The sequence below is a fragment of the Haemaphysalis longicornis genome, unplaced genomic scaffold, assembly GCF_048455015.1.
Source record: "Haemaphysalis longicornis isolate Haplotype H1 unplaced genomic scaffold, Haemaphysalis longicornis Haplotype H1 scaffold_7, whole genome shotgun sequence".
Classification (NCBI taxonomy): domain Eukaryota; kingdom Metazoa; phylum Arthropoda; class Arachnida; order Ixodida; family Ixodidae; genus Haemaphysalis; species Haemaphysalis longicornis.
In genome coordinates this window covers 13,053,272-13,074,190 of record NW_027526422.1, presented here as the reverse complement: position 1 = coordinate 13,074,190, position 20,919 = coordinate 13,053,272, and the positions used below count along the sequence as shown (strand labels likewise).

Sequence of the window (20,919 nt, the reverse complement as noted above, 5' to 3'; positions counted from 1 at the left end):
ATGATAGCATCGATGACTGCGGCGCCAGCAGCTTCACACAAACAAACCTCTGGAAAACTATGACGCACCACACACATCGGTCACGTTTTGAAGGCAACACGGTGCTTCGTACTTCACTGCACATTTTGGGGCAACATTTGGTTCTGATACGTACGTATTTGATATGACAACATTGCGCTCTGCGCAAGCGCTGACCAGCACTTCGCGTTGCTGCCACGAATAGTCATCGGACTGTGAATTACACCTCATATGAAACGAAAACACAGCGCAGCACCGCACCACTCGTGAGCGACTCCGCACAACGCCGACGCTCGTACATTCTTGCTTGCCTCGGCACCGCGCGAAGCTGGAATATTTGAAACAGGCCAACAGAACAAATTCGGAACAGACGTACCACGGAACAGACAAGCCCGTACTAGAGTGAACTCTACCCGTACGTAGGCCAGTACGGGGCCAAAATTCGCTCTTCGATGGAATTCGGCCTCTTCTCCATGCCGCTCGTCCGTAGGTCATTCGTAAAACCCGTGGTAAATCTATAAAAAGTGCTTTGTTTACTCAACTTCTACGCGAGTGTCACATAACAAACTCGAGTTTCGCAGAGAAAAATATAATGCAAACATCTACAAAGCATGTCTATGACGTCACGGTGACTAGGTGATGTCATATTAAAAGACAATAAACTCAGGCAAAAAATAAATCTTGATACTGTAATATTAGTGTGTCACTGCCGAAAATATATGCAACACTATTGAAGTAATTGCAATTAAATGCAGTTACGCAATTTTTTTGTTGACGAACGTCACTTCCGTGGGGCGCAGCAGCCAACTTCGGGGGGAATCGGCTCGGAAGCCCCGGGTTGCAGCAGACGCAGCCTAAACAAAAAACAACCCAGCAAAGAAGCTCAATCCGGAAAACTATGCACTAGCCATACGCTTCCAATCCGATTCACAAATCACTGAAAGACACGACTACAGCGCCAGTTCGTGCTCTGGTGACATTAAAACATTTTTTGGTTTGTAAATTACAAGTTGTAAATTATTTTTTTAAACAAAATAAAGTTGTGTAGAGCAACATCTACCCTTCAGTTTTTACTTGATTCAAACAAAAAAAAGCTTCATGCCTACAAGTCGAATCCCTAGCACTATGTTCGAGCCAGTGGCAGGCAATCCGACATGTTGTCATAAGTCGTCGGCCACATCTGCAGCAGCGCGTGCTGCTTCTTTAAGTTGTTTCGGCTCGCGTGGTGTTCGTGAAGTGCGCTCTTTTACAAATACGCTGGCAAGGAAAGCAACACAATGCCAACAGTGAACGTAAAAGCATCTCTGCTGTTCGAAGTACTGGGGAGAACATACAGTGAGTGACATCGTCGGCTCTGATTTGTTGTAACACAAGCTGCCGGTTGTGACAGACTCGTTGTACTGGTTTGCGTCATACTTTTAAACGCTGCGAAATTAGCGATCGGTGTAAATATTTATTTACTTAGGAACAAAACAAGCCAACCCAAAATGCTTACTAGCTGAGCTGTTGTTACGTGCTTCATTCATTCGGCACCTTAGATTGTTTACGTTTGCATTCCCTTATGTCTGCGTACTTTTGATCGTAACTACTGAGAAACTTATTTCCTTCACTGCGGCATGCAGCCGAAGATGAGTTCGCGGACCTGTGTTTCGAGTACGGCTTGGAGCTGGACGAGGTGGTACGTAGCATCATGCATTTTTGCTCATGACAAATCGATTATATTTCGTGCTCAATCACACATGAAGACCGCTATTCTTGTGTAAACAGAACTTACTTGAGTTTGCTGGGTTTTTTTTTCTGCCTGTGTGTAACTTGATCTCTCATTTCGTTTATGTAAGGGAAAGTTCCGAAAAGAACAGTCTATGTCGTTTTATTGCTTGCCAGTAATGTGTGTGTGTGATTGTGTCCGGTATGTGCTTGCAGACCAGCGAAAAACAGATGCTTTCGAAAGAGCAAGGCAGTCAGAAAGCCGAGGGCGCATCTGAAGAAGTTATCTTTCGGGTTGACATCCCTGCAAACCGGTGAGTTTTCCCATTACCGCTCAGTCTTTTCCATCACTTACATGTGTTCTTTCTTTTGTTTCTCTTGAAGGTACGACCTACTGTGCCTTGAAGGGCTCGCGAGGGCGCTGCTCATTTTCAAGGGCAAGTAAGTACATGCACTGTTCTTTTGTATACAATGCGTCTTCAATGGTTTTTTTCTTCAGACTGCAAATGGTTCTGTGCAGCATTAGTACGTAATAACCTTCAAAAAATCTGTCCTGCCAGCAAGAAATGTATGGTCTGACAAGCATTAGCATTCTCTCGTCTGCTGTAAAAATTTTTGTTTCTTACTTAGGTAACAGAACAAAATTTTCTTCCTCTGTATTATAGTCATTGCAGGCTGACTTTTTAAGCCCTCAGTGCCCAATTGTGCAAAAACCGCAACGTTCTTGTCCTGTACAGAAAATGGCCACTGTTGTAATGAGTGAAAAACATTTAAATTCTAATCGGAATCGAACCAAGCTCTCCAGCAGGGGAGCCAAGTGCGTTACCACCTAAATCATGCCAGTGCTGAACAACTGTTATCCTAGCGTGTGCAGTTGTATAATTCACCATGGCACTTCTCTTAAAAACTGCCTTTCAGTTACTTTTTATTTCACCAAAATGAAAATGTCACGAACCTTGGGGAAGGCTGCCGTTTGGGAGAGTCGTCGAGCAGAAGGCGTTCAATCTGCTGTGTACATCTTCCTTATGTTGGGGTTTGTGAGGTGAATCCAACAGACTTCCTGGCTGCCTAGTCGCCTGCTGGAGCGGTCTTCAGTTTCAGTTCATTTCTTTTCATCACATAGATGAGGGTAGGCCCGTGAAAAAAGCGAATTGGGGTCACTTGAGGAGACCCGAGACCCCCTTTTACATGGCAGGCGGCGAGATTTTGAACACAAACTTTGGTACATCACATACAGTATTAAAGACACACACACACACGCAAAAAGAAACACTTTAGGAGAGAAAAAAAAAGTAGAAGTATTATTAAACATCAACATGCCTTCATTGAAACTTAGACATATTTAGAGGTGCGCTACATAAACGTACATTGTATAAAGAAAGGACACATGTCATAGCTCTGAGAAGAAAAAATACATTAAAAAAACAATAATAAAGTTCATCGGAGCCAGCGTACAGCTTTCACTTTCCAAATTTTACTCGAAAGGAAAAAAAAAGGGGAAAAAAAAGAAGAAAAACAATTGCAACCTACAGCAGGGCTTGGAGAGTCGCATGGATACTACTGTGTTTTATGCTAATTTTGTTCTCAAGTAGTTTATTACGTGTGTCAGGGACAGTATAACAAAGCATTTGCCGACCAAAACCGGTTCTACAAAAAGGAGTGTACCAGTAATCTTGGTTCCGAGTTTTATAAACTGAAATAGTTCTTTAAGGGGGGACACTGGTCTTAAAACAGTTTCTTTTAATTTTCAAGCAACCTTTGTGAAACTTGTCAGTCTTGCTGCTTTTCTCCCACTGATTTCAGATATGCCATTATTTTCTAGGTAGGTCAATTAGTTCCCAAGATAATTAGCACTAATTAGCCATTTTTAGTCAAGCAATAGACAAAACAGTGTTGGTCATAAAACTGTAATCTTTATATTTTCCAATACTATGAACCCTGGTGATTGCAATAACCGAAGCAGTTTTTTTGATGCATCGCTTGGAACTAATTTTACAGCTCGTTAAACTTTGGTGTTTGAAATGGACACTCAAAATGGCTCCTTGCCACTGGTGCTACCAAAGTTTAATGAGCTTTAAAATTAGTTCCAAGTGATGCATCAAAAAACTGCTTCGATTATTGCACTCACCAGGGTTCATAGTATTGGAAAATATAAAGATTACAGTTTTATGACCAACACTGTTTCGTCTATTGCTTGACTAAAAATGGCTAATTAGTGCTAATTATCTTGGGAACTAATTGACCTACTGAGAAAATAATGGCATATCTGAAATCAGTGGGAGAAAAGCAGCAAGACTGACAAGTTTCACAAAGTTCACTAGAAAATTAAAAGAGGCTGTTTTAAGACCAGTGTCCCCCCTTAAGACTCAAAAAGCTTTCATTTTTATTATATACAGCTCATGTTGCGCTTTTGTATCTGGCTATTGTAGGTACGGGCGGTGATAAAAAGCAACGGTATCTCCCTCCTTCACAAATTTTTTCACTGCACTCGTGCACCCATGCAACGCATGCGGAACAAATTAAAACTGAAATAGGGGTACTTACATGCTCTGGTCTAGCTCAAAAAGAAACGTTCAACAGTTTTCCCGCTGTTTAGCAATATTAATGAAAAAATTATTTGCCAGAGAACGTGTACCCTCGTGGTGGCAAGCAAGGCTGGACAAAAGATATAAAACGTGCATACTTGTGGACTCATTAGCCCTCCACCAAGGGGCATGACTACAGTACGGTACGACAACTTTATTGATAGTGCCTGCAGACGGCTTGTCGCCCTGGTCTTGTTAGGGTACTTCGCCGCGACGCAGCCTTGACGTCGTCTCGGTTGGTGTCGCCTCTACTTTGGCCGCGGCCCCGCTACTTCCTCGGGTCGACCACGCCTGCCCCTGGTCTGGAGCGGCAGTCTTCCCTCGGTGCGCTCGGCCGCACTCGAAAGGCAGCGACCCAGCAAACCCGAGGGGCATGACTGCAACAAAAAAGGGGGGGGGGGGGGGGGGGGGTGCTCAGAGTGGGAGGAAAAAAAGGGGTAGGACCACTTCACGAGGCCATAAGTAGCGTCACTGCAACAATTCACGGACTATTCGATATCAAGATACGGTAGTCGTGCTGTGAGTGGAGATGTTTCGATTTCTCTATGATACTTGGGACCAATGCTCATAAACTCAGCAGAAATGTGGGGAATCTGCACACTGCCACCCTTAAAGCACCCGTTGATCCTTTGAACTAGCAGAGCCAGTGCTCTCCTGTGTGCCACCCATGGCCATGCACTAATGTCCACTCTCCTGATCCGCTCTCCTGTATCACCCCCCCCCCACCCCCGCCCCCCCAAGAAGTCGGTCTAGATCCGCCACTGTTTATAAAGAAGTTATTTTACAAGACAACACGCTGTATGTGCAGGATTGAGCCTCCACGGTATCGAGCCCTGCAGCCCGCCGCTGATGGACTCCACACGCTTCGCGTCGATTCGAGCACGGCGTCAGTGCGGCCGTTTGCGGTGGCGGCCATCTTGCGCGATGTGACTTTCACCCAGGACCGGTACAACAGCTTCATTGACCTTCAGGACAAGCTGCACCAGAACATTGGCAGGTGAGTAGTACATTGCAAGGGTATTTTGCCTCTTTGTCGCAAGCACTGTTATATGGCGCTCTCCAGAAGTGGTGGCTATGAAGTGCAATGCATCAGGAGCATACAACGAAATAGCCATATCCCCCCCCCCATGATCACGAAGAAACATTGGGGCACTGGGAGCTGTGCTGGGCAAGAGGGCAGGGGTAACGTAAAAGTGGTATTGTCTGGTTGCAACTGGTCTCGTCTTACTTTCTTGGCTTGACCGTGAGGTCACAGGACCGACACATGGGGTGGGGAACATCAGTGTTTCTGTAGCTACAGTGGCCAGTCACGTTACCAGGGCTGAGTATTGGTCATCTCCTTATATTGTTACTAAGCCACACTTCACGATGTTCAGCCAGAACTGAATCCTGATTGATCCCGTCGGTGGGGTGGGGAAGTCAGTGTGGTTGGTGGTTGTTAGGAGGGCAGAACTGAGGCAGAAGGGACTGCTCACACTGTAGGTTTGATAGTGCTGTGTTGTCCGGTTCCCTTTCCCCCCTAATTGCAAGTGCTTTGAGTGGTGTTTGATGCACATTTATGTACTCCCCTCGTTTTTCTTTTCACAGGCGGCGTGCCCTTGTGTCCATAGGCACCCACGACCTGGACACTGTGCAGGGCCCCTTTGTGTACAGTGCGCGAGACCCCAAGGAGATCCGCTTTGTGCCTCTCAACGACACGGTCGAGCGCTCAGCCCACGAACTCATGGACCTGTACTCGGTGCGTTTCTGCCCCTCTTTCTCCCAGGGTGTAAGGCAAACAAGCAACAAATGATCCGCACATGCATTGCAATGCATCATTGAGGCTTGCTCCTTGTTAATTGGAGGTTCAGAAAGACGAATGGGGGCCTCACCCTACTTCTCGTGAGAGGCAATAGGGAGGGTTCTTTTTTTTCCCCTTTCTGCAATGGATACACTACAGCAAGACAGGGCCAATGCGTATGATGCTACACAAGCCCTGCAAGTTTAGGTAAAAATAAACGATGGCCACAGTGGCAGGTCATCCCAAGCTTTAGGTTGGTGAGAAGCAGAGCACGGAGCAGGAATCTCAATTGCATGTGGCACAGGAGGCAGTGGTAGAGAAGTAAAGCAGCATGGCACCCCATTGTCCTGGCTGGAGGCACGCATGATGATCGTTCACCTTGTAAGGGACAGTAATGTGTCATCTGGGGGAATGAAGAGTGCTTATTCGACTGCTTATTTGCACTTCTCACTTGCTGTTTACTTTGTGGATTGATTTTCGCTGCCTCTAGGAGGCAGTTGCCTTCAAGCTTCTCAGTGTAGTAGCTTCCTTGCAGTGGATTCTTTTTCTTTGTACATAAGGGACAAGTAAAACTTAATTGAATCAAATTGACCCCTCCCCTCAAGAGGAATGGTGGCATGTGCATTTTAGAAAGAAGTGCATGGGTTTGCTATGAGCTTCTAGGGCTTGAAGAAAGGAATTCTCTCTGGTGGAGTTTGTATGACTACAACGAGCCACATACCAAGCTTCTGGCATCGAGCTTTTGCAGGCAAAAGCCATGAAGCTTGCAAGTGAAGCTTGCACTGCCCTCCAACTTCAAAAAGCGAGAGGCTTGACCTTTCTGAAAAGTACCCTGCAACACTCTTTGTGCAGTGCAAGTAAACCTTCGCGACGTTTAGATTACACTGCCAGGAATACCTGAGCCAAATATTACACGTGCACGTGACGCGGTTAGCGAGCAAATTGCTGTGAAAGGCGCAGAAAAACCAACCGCGCTGTCTTCAACTTTCCTCGTTATGCACCCCCTAGCATGGCCTAAACGACTTCATTTTGGCCATGGCTGTCCTAGTGGCTGTCGCTGGTCAACTTCGCGACTTATTTCTCATTTCCTTTGACGATCTGCTGTCGTCAACGCTGTGTACCAACCTCTTCTATGCCTGAACCTGTATGCATAGTTTTGCTGTTTCTTTTGTGTTTTGAATGCGCGCGGAGTTTGAGTGATAAACTCAATACTCCCCTTTCAACGAGACCACTCGACAACAAACGTTTATTGCTTCGAAAACGCCCTACCACCCTGAGCGTGCACTTGCGAGCAGGCAGCCATGCCTGCTTTTTTGTGGCACCGGACCGACCGGAATTAGACCCCTCCACGTTGTCGAGAAAAGAGAGAAACTCCCCAGTTGTCCGCGGTCGAGTTGAGAGGGAACAATTATGCGAGATTTCTCATCGCGCGTAGTTTTGGTAATAGTGAACGGATTTTCATAATTCTTGAGGGAGGAGATTGCTGGGACAATAGACTTTCCCCCCAAAATACATTCCGAGTAGTCGAAGGTAAGTGTTGCAGGGTCCCTTTAAATGAGTGCCGCTGGGTTCCTTTGCAGAAGGACAGCCACCTAAGGCATTACCTCCACATCATCAAGGACAAGCCCGTGTACCCAGTCATTGAAGATGCCAATGGCACTGTGCTTTCTCTGCCCCCCATCATCAATGGTGAGGACGTTAGCACGAGAGGAATTTCCACCCTTCTTTTGAAGGCACCACAGTTCCTTTCACGTGTGGTCTCTCGTAAATAACATCACGTGCCTACAGTGCCAGCAAGAAAGTTAAAAGTTTAGAGTAATCTATGAACTTCTCCCAGGCTCCATGGCATGGGAATAAGGTGACAGACCACTATCGTTGCTGCAACTCTTCATCCTGTGTTTTTCACTAAAATTGCATTTTTACAGCTCAGTGCTTTTTGAAGCATCGCGATTCGCTCCCGAAATTTATGTCCATGTGTTGCAGAGACTAGCATGGAAAGAGCAAATACAGAGGTATAGCGTAAATTTTGCAGAGTTGGCCTTTGCATTTTAGGCAATCCCCCCTCTGCCTGACGTAGTTACTAAGCCCTTGGAAGTATGCAATATTTTGTTTTTCCTTTTGCACACCAAGTAATGATTTGTTTGAATCAAATTGAATCACATGAAAGCAAGTGCTATATTTTGGCAAATATATTGGGTAATGGTGGCCAATATTATAACTAAAATAGACAATTTCACATTTTAGAGTCATGAACTGGAACGAAAAAATCACGTCCAAGCTAAGAGCTTTGTAAAACCATTTGCCGACCGCTTTTTCGGACTCCGAAAACTCGAACTTGCTGGATATTTCGGACTTTCCCAAAAAGACCGCCAGTTGTCCCATAGAAGTTATGACTAACGGACTTTTCGAACTGCTCTTTTATTCCGACTATTTTTCGTTTCCCTTCAGGTCTGAAAAATCAGTTGGCTACTGTAAACCTTTAGCTCAGGGGTTGGTTTGGAGGCAGCTTCCATCTCTGAACTTAATTAAAAGCTCCCCCCTGGCACCTCAACTTCTTCAGTGATGGCAGCAACATTTCCTGTCAACCAAAATATCGGTGAGGTCAAGCTGCCCAATCTTTTGAACAAAGCAAGGTTGCATGTTGGCTTCATGGTCCCATCAATACCTCACAGGTACCTTAGAGGCATACTCATATACTTAAAGAATGTGCTATAAGGGCTTAGACATTGTTCCAGCGAGCATCCAATTACTTTGAGAGAATGAGAAACTGAGTGTGTAGGATTTTTTTATTGTACGTTTATTTACTTTTGATGTACTGGCAGTTGTGTACTTGCAGTGTATCTGATGCACCAAGGGGTGCACACCTCAAAATTCTGTTAAAGCGAAAGCTTTCTCGGTGGGACCGATGGCGTTCTGTCAAAAAACTAATGTGTTTCCCCATAGACCGGTGGGGGGCCCAAAAAGCTCTGATAAGATCTCTGGACCCATGGCGCTTGTGTGAAACCGCGCTTTCATTTTGTCACAATGGTTACTTGAAAATTGTGAAAAAGGAATGGTTGTAGGCATGACCATACACGCATCGATCATGAAGAAGGAGTACAGTAGTGTAACTTTATCTCATAAACCATGTATTGGTATACATTTAGATTAGTCGTAGATGTGTTTAGCAAGTGCGCAAAAAATCATCGCATGGATTTCTTTTTCGTTTGCAATTTTGGTCTTTTTGGATGCACTTTTAGCTTTCGCACTTCTCTCAGATTTCTTTGGCAACGGATGGTAAATTTTTTGTGAAAGTTAACTCTTCCTTTTTGTAACACGCCGCAGTGGCTCAGTGGCCAAGGCGTCATGCTGCTGAGCCCTAGGATGCGGGTTCGATTCCAGGTCAGAGTGGCCGCTATTCTGATCGCTTTCAGCAAAGGTGATTGCCTTCACAATGGGGGTTGTGATTTCGTAATGGAGGAATGTGCCAGACTGTGGGTAACTTTCTTAGCGACGACCCCTTCTTCTTCCTTTTGCAGGCAACCACTCAAAAATCACACTGTCCACGCGCAACGTCTTCATTGAGGTGACAGCCACGGACCTTCACAAGGCCAAAGTGGTTCTTGACACCCTGGTCACCATGTTCAGCAAGTACTGCAAGGAGCCCTACACGTGAGCACCCTCCCAGTTTTGCAGTGGCCGCTTTTGACACTGCCCATGTACCGCCGTGTTTGTTTGTTCATGGCTTGCAGAAATACCGAACCACCAAAATTTTCTTAGATTTCAATTGAGTGAGTGCGAGTTTTCCCAAAAACACATTTTACCGTTTCAAGGCTTTTTTTTTTTTTCCGGACTATTAAATTATAGGTGTTTAAGTTCTACTCACAAAGAGTACAAACTGCGCTCTTCTGGAACTTCTCTTATCTCAACTCAACATGCTCTGGCATAGACCTAGAAGGGTGGCACTTTAGTGAGGAAGAGAATTTCTGTGGCAGTCCTTTTCATTGAGCTTGCCACCCACGATACAAATGCAAGCCTTCCTGATCGTCTTGCCGTTTGTCTGGCATCGGACCTCTTCCCTCCCGCGCTTTCTCTTACTTTCCTGCAATCAGCATGGCAGATCCATCGTGTGAAAGCCCCAACCCGAGGTGCAGGCTGTGCACCGAAATTTGAAAAATTGGGATGTTGAGTGGCTGAGCCGCTTTTTATTCTTTTCTTACTAAAAATTTTAGTGCTTTCTTCGTATGGTAAAACTGCACTGTAGACTGAGTCAAGTAAAAAACAGTATCTGTGAAGTATTTGAAGTTTTCAGTTGTTGCACAGCTCTGCTCTGCTAACTGCAGTTGGTTCGAAAAATTGTTGTGTATGTTTTTTCACTTTGTCACAATGCCTGTGTGGCTTTTGTGGTGCCTCATCTTATTCATCTGCGTTTGTCTTCGCACAGGGCCGAGAAAGTCAAGGTGGTCATGCCCGATGGAACAGCAGCACTGTACCCTGTGAGTGTCCATTTAGTTTTGGGATGCTGCGTCACTGAGGCTGCATTGGTGGTCAGCACCTTGCATTCCCTGCGTACTTGGTCGCATGCAAGCCATTGTGAATCTGAGGCTGAACTAGCTGGCTGGCATACTTTCCGCATGTTGCCCTTGCCCTGTGTAGACCGGTCCCTCTGTGCTCATTTCGCTTCTTGGAACTAACCTGTCCCATGTTCCGTGCAGGAGCTCAAGTATTGGCAGCTGGACGTGGCCTCTAAGGACATCAATGAGTTGCTTGGACTGAGGTGAGTTTGAGGGGCTGTTGTGCCCAGCACTGGTAACAGGCCTTTGCAATTAGCAGCAAGAGGACCTCTGTGGGACTTGTGAAAAATGGCTTTGTTTGCATGAGTACAGCTGACACTGGAGGGGCTTGGTGGCTGATAATCATTGCCAATATTAGTTACGTTGCCATGTCAGCAGTACGTTACTTATTCTGAGGAACACAGGCACAATTAAAGTGCTCATATTTGGAAGAAGGCTACAGATGCAGCAGTGCTGTGGGCTGAGGAAGTATGCGTTGGGATAATATGGGAAAGACTTGCAGTTATTGCTCGGAGAGACATTTTCGTGAAAAACAAATGTTTGGAGGTTAAAATGACCCGTGGCCTCTCCTTTTTCAGTTCGGGACATGTTTAGGGTGTACGATAACTGGCATAGAAAGACACAAACAGTAGGGAGGCTAGGAGGAGAGCCAACCACAGGAAAAGCATGCAGACCACAGGGCAGGCTGTTCCGAATTCCGTGCAGGGGTCTTTTCTTCAGCAGTACAAAAACAATGTGTGTTGGTGGTGGCTGTAAGGTATTTTCCTGATTTCTCATGAGAACCCTGGTCAAAATGAGTTAGCAGTGCAGTGATTCCCCCTCTTCCTTCTCCAGCCTTTTTTTCTGTGTTCATCCACAAGAAGTTATGCCCATGTGTGTTTTTCTTTTTTTATGTTTTCAACCACACTTACCATCTAAATTTTGTCGAAATGAAAGTGAAGCTTTATATATATATATATATTTGGTTTCGTTCCACGCCACTTATCCCTCCCCAATGTCAGAGCTGTCGCAAATTCTAAAGCTGCGGTATTTCCCAGTATTCTTGTAGATATGGCAACAAGATCCTCTCTTTTGATTCTGATTCTGTGCTTGGCTGAAACTCGAGGTAACTTGCTGGGTAAAGCTGTGTGTAGACATGTCGAGCCCCCTTGTCGCCAACAGCTCAGGTGCTGGTAGAGCAATGTGTAACTGTCCCGTGTAGGCACTAAACATGGGACAACACCAAGGGTGGTGTCCCATGGAAAGACACAGCTGAGTGGGTAAAAAATTTTGCCTTGTGAACTTGCCTTGTGAAATTTGAAGTGTGAACTGCCGACGAGGAGAACAGAAAGCAAACAATGACACGAGGTGCTTCGTGTCGTCGTATTTCCCTTCTTCTTGTCGGTAGTTCTGCTTTCAAGAAGCAAAGTGGGACAATACTTCTGGGATACGTGAGGCTGATGTTGAGAGTTGCTATTCCAACGACCCTAAATGTTGACGGCAGATCCACGTGTGTGAGGAAGTCTTGCTGTAGTCCTCATCATGCCTCGCCGTCCCTTCCCCCATCTCCAACGCAGCCAGAGTGAGGCGGAGCTGTGTAGCCTGCTGGGCCGCATGGGCCTCAAGGCGGCAGGGGCGGAGGAAGGAACAGGCGGCCAGCTGCGAGTGGAGGTGCCCCCAACACGCCACGACGTCCTCCACGCGGCCGACGTGTACGAGGACGTGGCCGTCTCGTACGGCTACGACAACCTGCCCCGGGCAATGCCGCCCACCTGCACCCCGGGGCAGCAGCTGCCCATCAACAAGCTCACCGAGCAGCTGCGCTTCGAGATGGCCCACGCGGGCTTCACCGAGGCACTCACCTTTGCCCTGGTGAGCCAAAGGGGCCACGCTGGCGTCTTCCTCATTTGACAGTCACTGCTGCTGCAAAGGGTTGGTGGGTAGTGAGAGTGCGGTGCTTTGGCCACCACGATTGTGGCTATTCTGGAGGCAGGCAGAAACAGGAATGCAAGAGTTGACGCATGCTGCAGCAGTCCTCAACGGTGGGTGTGTAGAGTGTTGTGATACGTGCTCAAAAGGATGTGCCTGGGTGGACTGTGGTGTGGAGGATTCATCTGTTGACCTCGGGCAGACGTCCCGCAGAAAATTGTGGTTTGGCTGCTTGTATAGAGGTGGGCTGTGATGTAGATGCAACAGGGCTGAAGTAGTTACAATACTCCATTCCCTCCTATCGTCTTCCAGCAATCTTTTTTGTCAGCTTTGTTGTATGGGGTTAACAGAAACTGCTGATGTAACAATGAAAATTGTTACGGTACAGGGGAGAGTCCCTAAGCTCAAAAACTATTGAGGTTTGTGAGCTGCAGAGGAAGCTATATTTCTAACTGCCTAGCGACCCCCGCTTCATTTCTCACCTGGGCAGCACTGTTTGCTTGTCGCTCACTAAGTGGAACTGCTGGGGCATAGCAGAAACTTAATCGCATCGTTTGCAGTTGCATGGTCGCCAGCATTTGCAGGTGTAGTCTACCAGTCCATTTCTGCATAAGATGTTGTCGTGCTTGAAAAGCTGTCAACAGGGTAAATGAGTTAATTAAATGTGTAGGCAAAATAAAGCAACCGAAGTTTGCTGTGAAAGCTTCGCTGCATCGTGTATGGAAAAACGTATTAAGCATACCTTGCCAATATGGAAGGCAAAGGTTCAAGGACAGGAATATTGAAGGGGCAGTCTGCATTATTGGTGACACTTGGTTCGTGGAATGATTATCACTACTTAAAGCAGTGCACTCCAAATATTGGCTTTGTAAAGGCACGCAAACATTGAGGCCAAGCTCCTAGACAGAAAGGGAATTACAGTCTAATAAAAGCAACGTTGAAGGATAGTCTTAGTGCACTCAGTACAGTGTTCGTCAAGCATTGTTTTGTGTGCTGCTTTGACTAAAGGTATGATGTGAGCGGGCTGAGTCCAGTATGATTCTTTTATGATCAGCTTTGAGTTGGCGCTGTGATGCTAAATACAGCTATTCTTAGAGCGAAAGCTTTCTTAGTGGGGCTGATGGAATCCTGTCAAAAATCTAATGCATTTCCCTATAGACAGCTCGGTCGACCGAAAAGCTGTGATAAGATCTCTGGACACATAGCACGTGTGTGAAACCATTCTTCCATTGTGTCAAAACAGGTACGTGAAAATTGCAAAAAAAGGAATGGTTCTAGACAAGAAAATACACGCACCTATCATGAACAGAAGGAGTACATTAGAGTACCTTTATCTCATAAGCCACGTATCGGTATAATTTGGATCATTTGTAGATGCGATTACTATGTGCACGAAAAATCCTCGTGTGGGATCATTCTTAACTTCCTATTTGGGTCTTTGAAGATTTTACAATCAATTTGTCAATCAATTTGTTTCATTTTTGTCCATTTGTGAGACTAAAGCATGTAAACTTGTTTAATGCTTGTATTTGTAAACCTTTTGCCCGTATTTACCATACTTGTAGTAGCAGTTGTGGCTGTGTAAGTGTTGTTTTGATCATTGTTCTCGCGTACTCTTGAATAATTCCTGAAATTGTTCATGCCGGCTATGTGCGTTTGTTTGTGATCGGCGCCCGTCATTGCCGCGGGTGGCCAAGGAACCCTCAAGCAGTCGCAGAACGGCTTTTACCCTGGTCACCTTCCACTTTGGTGAAGACAAATAAATAAACAAATAAAAAGAATTGGGCGCACTTCCAACTTTGGACGCACTTTTGACACAGTTTTGATCTGAGAAAGCTTCCGCGCTTCTCTCAGCTTTCCTTAGGAAGAGATGGTGAATGTTTCTCTTCTGCAGTGCTCAGAGCAGGACATTGCAGAGAAGATCCGCAAACCTGAGGGCAGCAAGGTTGCTGTGCACATCTCTAACCCAAAGACGCTGGAATTTCAGGTTTGTGGACATTTGAGTATGTGGTCCTGTTTTAGTGCTCCGGAAGGTAGTTGCAACACAGCTGCAACGTTTACTTTAATTCCAAAGCAATTCTCTGGCAGGTGCTGCAAAATTATGGTTCTCACCACATGCAGAGTCTGAGCAAGTGCATTGTGAAGTCTACATTGTAGTAGCTGCACCGACCGGTGAAATGTTCTTTCAGTGCTTTCAATGCCGAAGCTGTGTTGGGGTAAAATGTATAGTTATTGTGTGATATTCATGCTTGAAGCGCGGACAGGCGATACACAAGAAGAGGACAACACGAGCACTTTCTAGCAACTGTTTATTCAATACAAAAACGCACACACATTTATACTCGATTGTTCATTCACAACACATGCGCAAAGAGCATGAAGATAACTTTTGTTATCATGCATTACCATCCCCCATGACCCTGAATAGTTGCATCCAAAAATCAAACTTCATTTTGCTGTAGTGTTACCGATGGCTGGGCGTCACACGCGCTCCTGCTTTCCGTATCTTGTAAGCTTCAACGATGAGGCGGCACATCTCATCTTTGTGCGCATATTCTGCCGTCGCACTCCTACAAGCTGGTTGGCACCCTTTGCAGGCTTTGCAGTGTAGTGCAAGATTCGAGTTCGGCGTTCCTTTCGTGGAATTCTCATGCTCGCGCAGTCTCACATTTAAAAGCAGCAACCGGTTTGGCCGATGTAACGCTTTCCGCAGTCCAACGGAATGTTGTACACAACACCTTTCTTGCACTCTACATACAGGTCCCGGTGCTTGACGATGCATTCTTCAGAATCTTCGCACTCTCCAGCTATTCTCCTAGCAACGCTTCCGCAGATTCTGCCAAGCTTGTTCCAAGCCATAAACACGTCGACGCAATAGTCCGCAGCGACCTTTTTTAGGCGATGCGAAATGTGTATGTAGGGCACCACCGCCATCTTCCTTGTACCCTCCTGCTCCTCCCTGCAGGGCAGCCCCTTTCTCGATCGCTTCAATTGCCCCAACAGTCGCTCTGAAATCGAACCAAGCAAAGTCGTAGGAAAAGCCGAGATATGAAAAGCCGTTGCTGAGTTTCGCTTCTAACCATTCAAAGTTGGTGAAACAAGGCTTAGCCATGTTGTGCCTACAGGCATCAATTAACAAGTCGTGTGTGCACATGATGCATGCAAGTTTCGAAGTGCAAGTCCGGAGGCTGACACAAGCGGGTTTTCCGACCCTCGGCTTATTATTTAAAGGTGTACTGACACAAAATTTTCGTGCTACGTTTTTTCGCTGCTATAGGTGCCTACCAGCCCACCAGTCATAGAACGGCACATTAGACGGTCGAGCGCAGCGTAAACATTCATTTACGGCGTCGCTTATTCGTGTCAGTTTCGGTTACAACAAAACGAACACCGAGCCGCCATGACAGGAAGTATCACGTTACGTCACCATTCATGCCGTACCGCTGCCGCTCTGGACGCGCACACGCGCCCGCCCAGACCAGCCAAGGTCTTCACCGTCCCCACACGCCTGGGCAGTAGGACGTCAGTCCCTAAAACATGACGTGTACACACGCCGGAACAGCGCGCCAACCACAGCCACCGCGTTGGCTTCGTCACGGGAGCCCCGACGTCGGCAGTTTGGGACAAGCATCAGATGATGTCGTGTCGGCCCGCTCCGGGCTTTCTCATGTGGGCGGAGATTAAAATGGGTTTAAAATATGTTACGCAGAACGGTTGCTGTTGAAACTTGCTGGGAGGAATCTCCTGATAAAAAGAAAGCATTTTACGTAGTTATCTCAGCTTTAAAATTTCATGTCAGTACTCCTTTAAGTGCTGTCTTTAATCATTCTGAAATAGCTAAAGGGGTAAGAAAGTTTTTGTAAAAATGGCTTGCCATTTGTGCACCCGAGAATATGTGGGGCCGTTATGTGACACACGGTGTCATACTTAGCAGTTTCATGTGAGAATTGTTGGGTGAAGTGGGCTGTAAAAGCTGTTACTTTGTCTTCTACTACGGTATTCACACAATTCTAATGCGCGCCTTTCTTTTGCTAAAAGCAGCTGACAAATTTGTGTGCGCATTGCAATTGGGCGCAAAACTAAAATCTGCTTCAAAGCATCCAATGGCATTGCCATGGGCACTAACTCCTTCCAAAATCCAGCTCAATCCAGTCCAAGACAATCCGTCAGAATCTTGGGAGTAAATTTTGGTATATGCATCCCTCAGTGGGCAAAACTTAGTCGGATGTTGCAAATCTTTATTTTTAAAATATTTTTGAGATTTCCATGAGTAAACATCTGTGCGTTACAGTCGGGGGCGCGTAAGAATCGTGCAAATACAGTACTCTTTGACCAGTCTCCCCACTATTTTTTATAATGAAAACACAAACTCGGAACAGGTGCGCATCATGCCCATTTTTCATGGTGGGAGCCCTGATGTTTTTACCATCCACGCATTGCTGCGACTTGACTCAAACTTGCCTCTGTTCTTCAGGTGGCCCGCACTACGTTACTACCAGGCCTCCTAAAGACTCTCAATGCTAACAAGAAGATGCCCCTGCCTTTGAAGCTGTTTGAGATCTCAGATGTTGTCTTCAAGGATGACAAGGATGGTATGCTTGCCTGCTCTGTTCTTGCTGGGCTCCCTGGCCTGTAATTGAAAGTGGGCTGCGAGCTTGCTTGGTTGGGCCGGGGATAATGATGAGGGAACATGCCATGTTGTGCAACTAGTGTGTACTGAGGGCTTGCTGTTTGCCCTTCTCTCGGGTCGACATGTCTTTGTTGGCAACACATGACTGTACTAAGTTCATTGTTTCTTCATCAAACCTTCTCACATCACGTTTTACTGTACGGCTTTCATTTAGTGATTTTGACTACGTATACAGCATGGTTGGTGTGGTTAAAGCCCAGAGCTGTCATTATTCATTATTCCACCAACGTTGGATCGTCTTGGGCTCCACGGCTTTGTCTCTAGTTGGCTTGATGCGTAACTTGCTATTACTTGCTCTTGACAGCTGCATTCTCATATTGAATAATACAATCAGCTGCTTTCAACAAGATTGCCTGTTCAGTTTCCACATACAGTAGCCGTATCTACTAAACATGGAAATACAGAAAAAGAACTGCATGAGGAAATTGCTCTATTGTGAAAAGGCACTTTATGGGCTGTATCACTTCATACCCATCAGCTAGTGGAAGTGTACGGTGTGCAGTGTACCATAACTTTGGTTATGTATTTATGTTTTGCCATAAATCTGGCCCAAACTACCTGTGAACAATGTGGAAGTGTATAAACTGTGTCATCAGTGGTAGTAATTTGGAAAGGTGTTGCTTTTAATATACTTAAACCTCATGCTCGATATTATGGAAGGCATGTAGGTGTGCTAGTGGACCACAAAAAAACTATGCAGCACAGAAAGCACGGATTAAAATTCCGTCGAAACCCCCCTAACCCCAGGTTACTGGCCAAGGGATGCTAGGCATTAAAATAAAATAATAATAATAAGCACTGTGGTCTCTTCTTTCTTTCTTTCTTTCTTTCTTTATTTATTTTTAGCCCCCCCCCTTCCCCATTTTGCCTCTGCATTGTTTTTCATTTCAAATCGAAAGCAAGCTTTCCAAGCCTGAAAATATGCAGAAGCACATGGCTGTTTGCTTAGAATTGTTCATAGTTCACATTTCGTTGGTGTCCTTTCTCACCCATGCTAATGCTGCCTTCTGCGGCCCCGTGTTATTGCAGCCTGGTGCACTTCAACACTGCAGAGTATTGGCTTGCACTCGCGACCTCTGGGCTGCATGCTGTGCCCAGGGTCCAGGAGAGCTGCGATTGCAGCCCAAGGGGCTCAGACACGCGTTTTCGTTTTCCCCCTTGCCTGTTCTCCCTCCCCTTCTCGTTGCCCTGGCAGAGATCGGAGCGGTGAACCAGCGCCACCTGTGTGCCCTGTACTGCGGCAAGACGACCGGCTTTGAGATCGTGCACGGCCTGCTCGACCGCTTCATGCAGCTGCTCAGCGTCTCCTTCGGGGACGGCCCCGACCAGTACCACCTGCGACCGGCCGACGGTCAGTCCCCCCTGTCGTTCAGTTTGCAAAGCATAATATAAGAGCGGGATGGCATGGCTGCTTGTTACCGTTACGTGCAAGTTTTGTTGGTTTTTGTCTCTTTTGAAAGCACTTTGGGTAAATGGGGTCAGCCATTTTGTGGCTGCAGAGCCTATTGCCTATTCCTCGTAAACTTTTGTGGAGAACAGGTGGTCAATTATCACTAAAGAAATACAGCCAAGCATGCTCGTAACAATCCCACCTGCAGTGAGCTCCTCGCTACTACAGATGAAGGCAAAATGACTGTCACAGCATGTTTTTGAGCACGACGAGTGCACTCAATATGAACTTCGGTTACTAATCAATACATATTAATGGCGATTCTGCAGAAGTCGTCTTTGCCCTGCGTACGAAGACAGTTTAGAGTAAGGTTCTTGTGTATCAGTGGGGTTTCTTTGTCCTCGTCTTGTTTTCTTAGTTGCATACAGTGTGCATGAGCCTTCTGTGCTGAACAAATCTCAGGACACAAATGAGTGGCGTGAAAGAATTACTTGCAGTCAGTGCAAGCCACAAACATTGTATAAAGAGCCAGTGGTTCAGCATATCATACTCGTACCATGCAGCAGAGCCACAAGCATGTGAAGTTAGTCCCAGATGGGGTAGGTTTGGAGGGGCCATTTACTGCATGTTTCCAAGGCAAAAGTGCAGTGCAAAATGGAGCACGAAGTCGTACAGAGGGCCTTGTTTGTTCCAATTCCTACCAGTGCATTTCGTTCAGGCAAGACACGTAGTTACCTTCATCATGCCAAGTTAGTTCTTGTCCATGCTAGATGCTTTTTGTGTTTCCTGCGTAATGACGTTTTGCTATGCATGTTGAGCAGCTGCGAAAAATGCTTATCAAAGTGCGCAATTTGTGTTTGTCGCTGAACCATTTGGCCTAATCATTGTGACAATTTGCCTTGCAGATGCTACCTTCTTCCCAGGCCGGTGTGCCGAGATTGTCGTGCGAGGCAAGCCCTTGGGCACGATTGGCGTGCTCCATCCTGAAGTCATAGCCGCCTTTGACCTCACGCTGCCTTGTTCTGTCGTGGAGATCAACATCGAGCCATTCGTTTAGCTGCATTTCTCGTGACGGCTGATTGACTTTTCGCTCTATGATGTGCGCACAATTAAGAATTCGCGCTTACTTAGTCCGGGGGATGGTGCTCTGCTGCTCTCATCCTGGACACTGCTTCGGTTCGACCACAACCGTGCGAGAGGGACATGGCCTCCATTTTTCACAAGGTCACTCGCTCATTCACCTCTTGGACAGAACAGCTGCACTCGGAGTAGGTGGGTTGTAAGGGACACTTAAATTAAAGAGAATGTGATGCACAATAAAGAAACTGAAGCTTGCAGTGGCTTACAGCATGTTTCTCTTTGCGGGGCTGCTGCGTTGGTTAGACAGCGTACACGGCCATTTACTCCATTGACTGCACGTTCAGAAGCAGATGTGGTGCACATGTCTGGCTGAAAAGGCATCCGCTGCGCCCCATCTTCCAGGTTTGTCACACAGAAGGGCATATGCTGAACATGTGAAATGTAAACGCTGTTATGTGAACCAGTAGACACACATATCTCAATTTTTTTACAGTTCTGCCAAATATTACATGCCTCAGTTGCAATAATTAAGCACAATTTTTTTATTTAAGTACGGTATATATGTGAATGCAATATTACTTGACTTCCATGAGCTGTAATCCTGGTTTTGCACATTCTGCTTCATACTTTTTTAAGCGCGTTGGATTTGTTGATGCACACTGACTCACAATGTTTATTTATTTGCCATTTGTACATCGCATGGCCGACGATACAAGCTGCATAGAAGCAGCTTGACAAGCCCGTCAGCCCTGTATGCTTCCTGCTAGTGCATACTGCTTTTGTATGTGTTGCATGTCTCCATTGTATTTTAGGTCTTACAGTAGCAAATTCAGCAATATTCCCGTAACACTGGGATTCTTCCATTTATGGTCTCGGACTCACCGCAAATAGTCTGCAGATAGTTTGAAGGTTAATGTATACATGGAAGGTTATTAGTATACATTGAAAATGAATGCAGAATCGCTGTTCAAGAAGCCCACAGTGAGTCCGAGACTCGTAACTAAAGAGCCCAAGTGTGGAATGGCACCTCCTCTATTTTCGCGTGCCTTTCAAATGAGGCGCAACTCCATTTACTTCCAATCCCTTTCCTGGCATGTTGCATGCTCTCTGTAAGCCACTGGCCTTAACCCAGGAGTTAAACTCAAAAAGAGAAGATCATGTTGTGACCCGCATCAGGTGGATCGGTCGCCAACGCCAATGATCGAGGC

General features: G+C 46.1%; 1 protein-coding gene across 1 annotated transcript; it reads left to right on the top strand.

Moving 5' to 3' along the window:
• The first annotated feature begins 1,165 nt into the window (after positions 1 to 1,165).
• Positions 1,166 to 19,968, top strand: Beta-phers (phenylalanine--tRNA ligase beta subunit). Its single transcript, XM_077676057.1, has 15 exons — positions 1,166 to 1,353; positions 1,641 to 1,696; positions 1,942 to 2,039; positions 2,110 to 2,166; positions 5,119 to 5,307; positions 5,898 to 6,048; positions 7,671 to 7,779; positions 9,609 to 9,741; positions 10,514 to 10,565; positions 10,785 to 10,846; positions 12,200 to 12,494; positions 14,446 to 14,538; positions 17,026 to 17,143; positions 18,437 to 18,592; positions 19,537 to 19,968. Exons 1-15 carry the CDS (start codon positions 1,296 to 1,298, stop codon positions 19,686 to 19,688), a joined length of 1,779 nt encoding a protein of 592 aa, XP_077532183.1. The 5' UTR covers positions 1,166 to 1,295; the 3' UTR covers positions 19,689 to 19,968.
• The last annotated feature ends 951 nt before the right edge of the window (positions 19,969 to 20,919 follow it).